Source organism: Chrysemys picta, chromosome 1 (assembly GCF_011386835.1).
Source record: "Chrysemys picta bellii isolate R12L10 chromosome 1, ASM1138683v2, whole genome shotgun sequence".
NCBI classification, from domain to species: Eukaryota; Metazoa; Chordata; order Testudines; family Emydidae; genus Chrysemys; species Chrysemys picta.
The window spans coordinates 8609588-8620933 of record NC_088791.1 but is presented as its reverse complement, the minus strand read 5'-3'; the positions used below and the strand labels follow the sequence as shown (position 1 = coordinate 8620933).

General features: G+C 43.9%; 1 protein-coding gene across 3 annotated transcripts in view; it reads left to right on the top strand.

The window, feature by feature from the left end:
* Positions 1 to 252: 252 nt before the first annotated feature.
* LRGUK (leucine rich repeats and guanylate kinase domain containing) overlaps positions 253 to 11346 on the top strand; it is an 87265-nt gene continuing 76171 nt past the window's right edge. Inside the window, exons 1-5 of one of the 3 annotated variants that reach the window (XM_042843232.2) lie at positions 253 to 592; positions 2224 to 2331; positions 3221 to 3302; positions 4522 to 4622; positions 5330 to 5411. In XM_042843232.2, the coding sequence (XP_042699166.2) occupies positions 374 to 592; positions 2224 to 2331; positions 3221 to 3302; positions 4522 to 4622; positions 5330 to 5411 (592 nt within the window). In that variant the 5' untranslated portion in view covers positions 253 to 373. The remainder of the gene's footprint in view (positions 593 to 2223; positions 2332 to 3220; positions 3303 to 4521; positions 4623 to 5329; positions 5412 to 11346) is intronic. The other 2 variants (XM_005291857.5, XM_042843231.2) reach the window with 2 other exon arrangements.

Sequence of the window (11346 nt, the reverse complement as noted above, 5' to 3'; positions counted from 1 at the left end):
AGGTGCCCAGGCGTAGGCAAGCTGAGCTGCGCTGAGAACTCCATCGCCCAGCATGCACCGCTTCCCAATGGCTCTCCCTGGCGATGGGAACTACATCACCCAGCATGCACCGCTTCCCAATGGCTCTCCCTGGAGATGGGAACTACATCACCCAGCATGCACCGCTTCCCAATGGCTCTCCCTGGCGATGGGAACTCCATCGCCCAGCCTCCGCTTGCTCCCGTTTTCCCAGGAGCCCCCGCGAGCCGGCGCCCCGTTTCCTAAGCAACGGGCTGGTAAACAAGATGGCGGCAACCGGGCCCCTGTCAGGGGACAGCCGAGTCTGAAGCACCAGCACGCTCGCCCCCCTCCCCCTTCTCCCCCGCCGCTCCCCATGGCCGAGCGGGGGGGCGAGGAGGACGGCACGGGGGGGCTGCCCCCTTCCCCCGCCCAGCTCCTCGGCGGGGTCCCTCTGGGACCGACGCCGCCTGGGGACGGGCCCCGCCTTGGGCAGGCGCAGCTCAGTGGCTGCTACCCGGAGCCGGAGCCGCAGGCGGGGGAGGAGGACTCGGATTCGGATTCGGACCTGGACCCGGACCCGCAGCCCATGGAGGTTCAGCTCGGTCCCCGCCCCAGGGCTGGGGGGGGGGGGCGGACCGAGATCTGCTCTGCCGGCGATGGGGAAGCTCCTTCCCTCTGAACACTCAGCCCGGCTGGGGGCACGCCCCGGCCCGCGGGTGTGGGGACGCCCGGCTCGGGGGGGCAGACTGGGGCCGCTCGGGCTCTCACGCCTGGGCAGCGGGGTGGGAGCCGCACCTCCAAAGCCCCCTGTCTACACAGCTATTTGCAGCGGGGGGAGGAGCTCTGCCAACCTGCCTGCATCTGTTGACCGCTGACTGGGTGGTGGCAGTGCCCTCCCTTGGTGTCGCTGCCTGGCTAGGGTGACCAGATAGCAAGTGTACAAAACCGAGACAGGGCGTGGGGGGTAACAGGGGCCTATATGTGAAAAAGCCCCCAAAATCTGGACTGTCCCTATAAAATCAGGACTTCTGATCACCCTACGCTGCCAGGCAGGGCGGGGGGGGGGATCCGATCATGAATTTTCTTGTGATTCCCCCCCACCCCCAATGTGTGTCTGTATCAGACAGAAGGAGGGGTATAGTTGAGGCTGAGTTTATTTCCCTGCTCTCCCTCCCCTGTGTTGCTTCCATCAGTAGGGAGCTGGTGTGTTTTCTTCTGCACCCTACTGGTTGCCTGCCAGAAAAGGGCAGAAAACAGGCTGGCATGCAAATTGCTGAATTAATGCTGGAGAGCAAATGCACCTCAGCATAGCTGTGTGCAGTGCGTGTGCCCAGCCCTGACGTTCAACACGTTCCCAGGAAGGAGTGGATTTGTTTCGTTTCATCTGTCTCCAATCTGCCCATCACCAAGGCATTATCACCTCATATTTTTAATCATGTCTTAAATATCTCTGTAGCACCATCCGCTGTAGTATCTCTGTAGCTCCAATTGCTGTAGGAGGTGCTCGGAGTTGCATTATTACTCTTTGATAAATTATTTATCTTGGTCCCTAGATTTGAGATCATTGTGTGGCTTCTCAAAGCTCATAGGAATTTCACAAATCATTGGCTTATTTTCTCATTAAACCTGTGCACTGGTTCACTAGTGCCATCTGTTAACCACCCCCTTTGGCAGAGGACTGGTTGTTTTGTGAAAAGGCTTTCACATTACTCAGGCAAAAAAATGTTAAGGGGCCATTGATTCTTGGGATGTGTTAATTTTTGAGTACCCAGCTTGAGATATTTTAGGTCTGATCTGCAGAAGAACTGAGCATTCATAACCCAGTTGACGTCTAAGGAAGATGCATGCACTCAGCGCCTCTGCAGATCAAGCCCTTTCTAAAGTTGAGCATCTGAAATGTGAGGTACAGAAAACTAAATGGCCCCTTTTGAAAATGTTGACTTGAGCCTTTTCTATTGCTCATATGAGACTTCGGAGCTAGTGTACAGTATGTTCCAGTGTGTTTTGAATGCTAAAGTTATATCCAATAATATTTTGTTTTTCTGGGTGTATAAAGCTGGTGCAAATGATGCCACAGCAGGGACATGAGGCTAGAACTAAAACCTGTGTGCTGTTCTGACTTGCATCCCATGCAATCCCAGTGACTTCAGTAGGACTGAACAGTATAGAATTTGGGTTTTTAAATCTATCTAAGAGTGTGTCTGTCCTTCTTGTGTTTTGCAGGAACATTTTGATGGGGTACTGGATGAGGGTACGGTGGCTGAGGCCCTGTACAAACTGGGGCGTTCAGCCCCTGGCGCCAAGTTTGTTTACCTTAATCTGTCGCTTTCAGTGAGTACAACCAAAGAACAAACATCTTTCAGCAGAGCCATCGTTGTGATCACTGATGTGGTTCTCTGCTCACAAGTAGGGTGACCAGACAACAAGTGTGAAAAATCGGGACGGGGGTGGGGGTAATAGGAGCCTATATAAGAAAAAGATCCAAAAATCGTGTCTGTCCCTATAAAATCGGGACATCTGGTCACCCAACTCCCAAGGGTCACCCTAAACTGAGTTTCACTCTTAACAGGCGATGGCCTGCGTGGCAAGATATGTCCTCTTTTTCAGGAGGCAGGCGTAATCTTTTCACCTTCTGTAGTTGTCACTTCTGTGCTTTATGTGGGGACCTTTGAAAGGCTGTGACTTCACTCCTGGATCAGTCCCTCTTTGTTTTCTCCTAGGGACAGCTGTAGCTGTAGGTGTCAGGGATTCCTCTTTACTCTGTCTCCAGGGCAACTTCCTACAGAACTCTTGTTCTGCTCAGTCAGAGCAGAGGAGGAGGGGGAGGTGATAATCCCCTTGGAATACAGCCTGTAACATCACTCTGGTGGGAGGCAACTGCTGTTGTCCAAGGAGATTAGCAGAGCTGAACCCAGTTAAAGATGACTCGCCACAGATTCCTCTTATATGCAGCCTGATTTTGTGGCATTCCCTCTGGATGCAGCCATCTCTCATGACTGCATTTTTTTTTCCTGCTTTGACTTTTTTCCCCATTTGTGTCTGGTTTGGGCGTGAATAGACCTTGTTTTATGTAATCATATTCTGGTGGGCTCAGATCCCAGCGTCCACGGGAGGAAGCTGTGGATGTCTCATCAACACTTCCTTCTACCATGTCTCCTAAGAGAGCAGGGTGTGGTTACACAGCGAGTTATTAAAGCTTCTTTGCTTTTTATTTTCCCAGGGGCGTAATTTAAGTGACATTAGCATTCTTTCCAGATACATTCACCTAGAGAAGTTGGAGCTTTCATACAATAAAATTAATGGTATGTAGTAAGTACGCTAGTAAACTCTTGGCTTGTAAAATCATTTAAGATGAAAAATACAGTGTTCTGTGTAGCTTTAATATCATAAAACCCTGTCCACACATTAATAACATTGCTAATCCAACTCTGTAGAGTGATACAATAGCTGCATCTCCTTGAGAATGATTTACTGATGGTATTCATACAGCTGTACCAGCATATGCTAGGCAACATGAAAGTAAATATTATTGTCCGGTTTATTATTTGGACATAAAGTACAAACAACCATGTTAGTGCAAGGTTAAGGTGGAGACCTTACAGCTATTCCAGTCTTGGGGCTTCTCTTCAGCAAAGATTTCCAGCTGAGGCTGAAGTGTACCAAATTGCGTGCTGCTTTTATGATGATCGCAATCAGGCCTCATGTCATTTTATTATGTGTTTGCACAGCACCTAGCACAATGGGGTCCTGGTCCACGATTATTAATAATAAAAATAAGTAAGGCTTGTGCGGTAACCTGCTGCATCATGTAGCCTCTGCCTTAGTACTTAGACATTGGGAGAGCTGGAGATCAGTACATCGCTGTGACTGTCACAACCTCACTGTGCCCATTTTAATTTTTTCCAAGTAGAGTACCAAGTAAATGCCTGAACTGAATAGGGGCCCTTCTCCAAAGAGATAATCACTCCTTTCTTGACCCCTTTAAGATTATGCCTTTTATGAAATAATTATTAAGATCTAAATTCGTGGGGGAATCGCTTGCTCTGCTATTATGCACATAACTCTTAAAATTGGCTTGAGTGATGCTGTGTGGAAGATAGATTGATTTGTGACTGATCTAACGGTAAATTTTCAGTCTTGTCTGAGACTAAAGAGCCTAAGTCACTTTTGGAAATGAGATTTAGGCTCATAAATCACTAAGGCTCTTTTGAAAATTTTATCTCTAGGTGGCAAAGTTAAATTAGGATGATAGCAAACGAAACCAATTTTAAAAAATAGAGATTTGATTTAGGAATTGGGCATTTATCTCTGTCTTGAATTGTTCACAAAGTATCTTTTGTGTAGGAAGAGGTGCTAATACATTGAATTACTGCGGGACAAGCCTTGCTCTATGTCTTGCATGGTTTAAAATTGATTTTTGGTTGCTAGCGGGTGTAATTACCATATTACATTATGACTCCGTAATCTATGTATTCCCCTATGTATTATTTTACTTAATTTGGTGTTTTCCCTTTGTTATAGATCTGTCTTGTGTCAGTCATATGCCTTATTTACTGGAACTTGACGCTTCCAATAATGAACTGACTACCTACTTTGATTTCAAGCCACCTAAAAATCTCAAGGTAAGTTGTGAAAAATGTTCTTTGTCAGGTTTGAATTCAAAGAGGCCTTTTAAACATAATTTAGATTCTGTACTAGGCCAGGCAAAGAGATCAAACTTCCTTTGTCCCCTACACATCCATCTTATTCTGGTTGCCATTTAAAAAAATTGCACCTCTCATTTGGTTTCACATTCCTGAACCCCAAACACTATGGGAATGGCATTTTACACAATTCATTGTACTGGTTAAGATTTTGCCAAATGAATCAAATCTTGAATGGAATCAATTCTCACTTTTCAGATTGACTGGTACCAATCAGTACTGTAAAAGATATATGTGACGTATAGCCATATACTGTCCACTTTCTCGGCTATTGTGTTGATATAGTCCACTATGGGTTACAAAGATCTGGATATTGTTTTGAAACACTACCACTATGGAATCCTCTGCTTTCCCTTACTGATCTCTAATCTTTATGCATCATTGCCAGGACCATTAATATTGTCTGTAGGAGGAACACAGAATAGTTAATGAAGCTTCCAAAATTTGAGTTATGTATCTAATAAAAAAACCCTTTTGTTATGTCTCACCACGTATTAATATTAATGACCCTTTTATTTTGTCTACAAACCCCACCACAAGCATAATGGAAAAGCCAGTTAGTTTCACAGGGCAGCTGAAAGTGCTGAAGAAAGGAAAGCAACCTCGTGTGTCCTTTTTCTCTTCAGGAGGTGGATTTTTCATACAATCAAATACCTGAAATGCGAGATCTGTCTGCATACCAGTCACTTACTAAACTCACACTGGACCGTATCCTTTGTGGAAACCACAACAGGAGAAGGTGGTTTATTGCTTTTGTGAAGGGCTGTTCATTCTAAATAGCTGTCCATCTTCACTGTGTAGCTTCACTCAACCATATGATTCTGCCTTGAAAAGCAAGGTGAAATAGTTTTTAATCTAATGATGAAACTGATTTGAACTTAGTAAAACATTAATATTTATAAAGGCGGGTTGGGTAGGAGTGTTTGTAAAGATCAAATTCTCTGTCAAAGGAAAACAAAAAACCTTCATGCCCTGAAAAGCTAAGAAAGCCGTGAGTCGTACTCCCTAGACATGACAAAGATGATAAACAAATGCTCGCTGCAGCACTGGGATATGAAGTGTAATCTTTGGAGTTTACTTTAACTCCTTTGTGCTCAGATTCAGGATTTCCCTAAGCTATAAGTGAGAAGCCGGGAGGGGAAGACGGGGTGAATCTCTCCAAAGTTGCCTGTTCTGTACATTTCCTCTAAAGCTCAGATACTGGCCACAGTCAGGGCAGGATACTGGGCTAAATGGACCATTGGTATAACCCAGTCTGATTGTTCTTATGATACACACCTGTGAAAGAGAGAATTTAATGTTAATATGAATAATAAATAATAATTACTTGAGCCTAGGAGCCTAGGTATTAATTTAGATGTAATATATGGGCTAAAGATGTTAACATAATCAAGTCACTGTCCAACATTAAACCGTGTTAAACAAGATCCGAGGTTTTGTATACAGAGACCTCAGTCTGCTTAGTACCATGGCAAACACACAATTAACAATCCTTTGAACTTTAGAAGGAAAAAGAGTTAACATATTTGAAATGTTAAATATGGCTTTCATTTTAATAATCCCTTATTCCTTTTCACTGGAGAGTTTTTAAAAGAAAAAAAACAACCTTGTTTGACAGTCTCTTAGGTAGATGATAATAACTGTCCATTTGAGGAAGAGAGAAGTTAGTTGAGACAGACTGGAGCTGTTGCTGCTGCTGCTGTTAAAGTCTGATCCTGTTTCATCCCCGGTGGCGTTTGGGATTCATCTGTAGCTAGCAAAGGTGGCGATGTCATCTGGGTCCCTCTCTCTGGCTAGGCCTGGTCAGGACATCTCTCAGGATTAGACGTAGAAGTTCCCGGGTCCCAGGAGATGGTGGGGGTGGCAGCCATGATGGTGAAGATTGGACCCACAGCCAATTTTTCTCCCAAAGTCTCTTCCTTGAGGGACCCCAAAGGGGAGTGGTAGGGGAATAGCCCAGCCCCTCTTTATTTTGTCCACCAAGGTCTAGTTTCCAACACACCAATTTTGGTTCACTGATTTTTGGTTGCACACTTTTCTGGTTTACCAAGCATGATCTTAACATAAGGAGACTTTCTTTCCGACCTTTTCCCATCAACATTTGTTGTTCTGGGTTATTGTGACGTTTTATAAGCTGTCATGTACTTGTTACAATTGAGCTCATAATTAGGGTAAATTTGTAGGCCCAATTATTACAACAAGCCTCACTCATGGACCAGGACCCCTTTGTGCTAGGTGCTGGACAAAAATCAGACAAAAAGACAGTCCCTGCCCCAAAGAGCTTACAATCCAAGTATAAAACAAGAGACAATGGATGGATACTGACAGGTGGGGGAGTACAAGGAAACAGACCGTGTTAATCGCCATGATTTGAAGTAGTCTCAGCACACCGATGGCTTAACAGTTGTCAGGATTTTGTAGGCGTCACAGCAAAGGAGAGTTAATGGGCAGGAAGTTCCCTTTAGCATTAAAGGCGGTTCAGCGTTTATGTAGATTTAATTTGATTGAAAATCAAGTTGGCGACAGGTGAGCTGCTTTAATTGAAAAAAACATTCTGCTGGGTAACCTCAAAAGTAGCTAAAATGGACTGATTTTCAGATTTCCACAGAATCTAGGAAAGTTAAGGCTATTAAATGTCAGTGTATAAGATCGTGCTCGTATGTGAGGTAAGACTACATGCAGTGCAAATTGTTCTCAAAAACACCTTTCAGTCTGTGAGCACCCCAGGTTGTGGGGTAGTAAACCCCATTCTGGTGGAGATCTGATAAGGATGTGTTAGATACTTACGTTTCTCCACTCTCTGCTTTTCCAAGGCGTTTGCTGTGCAGAGCTGCCCTTATTCCTCCTGAAGGCTCTCCTTCTCCTACACTTTTCTAAGGCGTGGCCCACACTTAAAACTTGCATCGGCATTGCTGTGTTGGTCGAGGGTGTGACAAAAACTCCAGTATAGACACAGAAGACACTGTTCTGACAGAAGAGTGCTTCTGTCTGCTTAGCTAATGGGATTTGGAGAGGAGGTGTTCCTACATGGACTAAAAACCTCCTTCTTTTGGAGTACACCACATTTACACTGGGGGGGCTATACTACCATAGCCGTGCCAGTAAGGGGTCTGTAGTGTAGACACAGTCTAAGCTAGTGCTCTATGTTGTTCTCTTGCATTCCCATGTAAGCTTATAAATGCTTACTAAGGCTTAGGAACCTCTTTTCTCCTGCCTTGTAAATTGCATCCTGAGTCTTTGTTCCAGGAGGAGGGGATTGCAGGCTGTATCATTTTGGTTCTTTGTCTTCCATACTCAAGTAACCCTATTACTGAAGGATGTTATTTCAGCATTCTTATTTCTCACAGGGGTGGTTAGCTCATTCGCAGGGTTTTCAGGTTACATTATTGACAAGTTTCACAAGGTGTACAGGTGACACAATTCTTGTTGGAGAATGGCACCGAGACGCCATTCAAATTTCCTATTGCAAAGCAAAAATAATGTGACCAGTAAAAAAGGGTCAAGGGTTGTTATCACTGATCTGAATAGGAATTAGGATTTTTCATTTGCTTTGAATGCAGCAGTTCAGTATCTTTATTTGATTCATTCGATTTGTTGCCAGCAATAGGGGAAGAACAACTGTGCGTATGAGTGCATCAGGACCATTTGAAATTCAGAACGTGAATGCAGAGTTTAAAATGCAACATGGCACCATTCCTAACTTGTGTCAAGCAAAACTCACAGAAGACATGGCAGCCAAAACAAGCTGTTCTTATAGTCTACAAATGAAACAACATTTCTTAAATATCTTACAGTGGTGAAAGTGTTTGGGATGCATTTCTTAGCAGACAGTAACTAAGCATCTCTTACCATATTTCAATGAGCTGTGATGCAGATGGTAAGGTCATTACAAGTTTTCCTGACAGTTGCACACACAAACATACCTGACAGGATTACAAATTAATCTTCTTAGAGGAAATGGTCTAAAACAGAAAGGAATACAGTTTACTACGGCAGTAATACCTGAGCGCGCAGTTGTAGTGGGTTATTAAGATTCTAAAATCGGTTGTTAGTGCTGACTGATTTTCAGCATCTTATTTGTGTGATCACCTTTTATTATACATTTGTAACCTCTTGGACCCTAATTGGCTGGTGTTCTACTTAGTGGCAATCAATGATTGATTGGATCCACTGTGCCCAATGAAGTTTTGCCATAGACTTCAATAGGAAGAGGAGCAATCCTATTTTGTCATAAAGTCCCTGTCCAACTACCAAGTGTGGTACACTTAATCCTGCCTCAGCACAGGGGGATGGACTAGATGACCTCTTGAGGTCTCTTCCAGCCCTACATTCTATTGTGGTCTGAGTGCACTTTTCAAAACATGTCAAGTAGCCTAGCATAGGCCCTATAAAATGATAGATCCTACTAGGTAGGAATCTAGGCTAGAACATGGTGTTGGGGTTCAGTTATAGTTTGACACTGTCAGTGCAGATTGGGCCAAACCGTGTTAGGGTGTGTGTGGCAAAAACTGGCCAAACCCTGGTTGTTCAGCACAACACACAGTAACGTGGTGTTGGGGTTCAGTTATAGTTTGACACTGTCAGTGCAGATTGGGCCAAACTGTGTTAGGGTGTGTGTGGCAAAAACTGGCCAAACCCTGGTTGTTCAGCACAACACACAGTCGACCTATGGAACTTGTTGCCTGGGAATGTTGTGAAGGCCAAAAGTATAACTGGGTTCAAAAAAGAATGAGAGAAGATCATGGAGGATAGGTCCATCAACGGCTATTAGCCAAGATGATCAGGGATGCAACCCCATGCTCTGGGTGTCCCTAAACCTCTGACTGCCAGAAGCTGAGACTGGATCACAGGTGATGGATCACTCAATGAATTGCCCTGTTCTGTTCATTCCCTCTGAATCATCTGGCACCAGCCACTGTTGGAAGACAAGATACTGGGCTAGATGGGTCACTGGTCTGACCCAGTATGGATGTTCTTGTGTTCTTATAACAAGATTGTATTTTCTTTCATTACCCTTGTAGGATAAATGCAGCTCCTCTAATTGCATTTGATTAGAATTATTGGTATGGTTCTGGCAGGGAAAAAATAATCTGATCATTTGTCTACAGGCATCTAAGGTTTGAAATGTGGTTGGCTGTGTTACAAAAAAATGTCGCTGTCCCAGTTTTCGGACGGTGGTATCATTCTCTCATATACATTAAAATGAAATATTGTTGCCCCATGTGATTGCATAAAGGCATCACTCTGCATCCTGCTTAATCTACTTTGGAGTTTTGTAGCTGGGTTTCTTATTTATATTCTCTTGTTTTTAAAGTGTCTGATTCCAATTTGGTCTTATATGATTGTCAAGGCTGCTTCCCCACTTTGAATTTTAGGGTACAAATGTGGGGGCCTGCGTGAAAACTTCTAAGCTTAACTACCAGCTTAGATCTGGTCCGCTGCCACCACTCCCAAATGCTAATTCCCTTCCCTGGGTAGCCTTCAGAGACTCTTCACCAATTCCCTGGTGAATACAGATCCAAACCCCTTGGATCTTAAAACAAGGAGAAATTAACCATCCCCCTCCTTTCTCCCACCAACTCCTGGTGGATCAAGATCCAACCCCCCTGGATCTTAAAAACAAGGAAAAATCAATCAGGTTCTTAAAAAGAAGGCTTTTAATTAAAGAAAATGTAAAAATCATCTCTGTAAAATCAGGATGGAAATAACTTTACAGGGTAATCAAACTTAAAGAGCCCAGAGGACCCCCCTCTAGCCTTAGGTTCAAAGTTACAGCAAACAGAGGTAAACACCCTAGTAAAAGGTACATTTACAAGTTGAGAAAACAAAGGTAAATTAACACGCCTTGCCTGGCTGTTTACTTACAAGTTTGAAATATGAGAGACTTGTTCAGAAAGATGTGGAGAACCTGGATTGATGTCTGGTCCCTCTTAGTCCCAAGAGCGAACAACCCCCTTAACAAAGAGCACAAACAAAAGCCTTCCCCCCCCCCCTCCAAGATTTGAAAGTATCTTGTCCCTTTATTGGTACTTTGGGTCAGGTGTCAGCCAGGTTACCTGAGCTTCTTAACCCTTTACAAGTAAAAGGATTTTGGAGTCTCTGGCCAGGAGGGATTTTATAGCACTGTACACAGGAGAGCTGTTACCCTTCCCTTTATAGTTATGACAATGATACGTTTAGTTTTGCCTTTGCTTTACTTTAAATTAAATTAAAATGACACAGTCACCACCACTTGGACACAGAGTCATTACTGAAACTGTTATAACTTACTTCAAATTCAAGTAAAAATTTGAATACCCACATAATATCATGGATAATGTATATTATACTTATTATGGTCTGCGAAGTAATGCTATGGGGTCTCACTGTGCTAGGTGCTGCACAAACATATAGTAAAGTATGGTCCCTGCCTCAAAGAATTTATAATCTTGAGTCCTGGCTCCTGCAACTGACTTGACATGTGTGGAGCCCCATTGACTTCAATGGACCTCCCAACAGGTGTAAAGAACTGCCCATGTGCATGCAGTTGCAGGATTGGGGCTCGGGCTTGAGAGACAAGATGTAAATGGTGGTTGAAACAAATAAGTTACACTGGAAGGAGGAAGACAGTGTATTAGTAAAATGAACGTCTGTGTACGAGAAA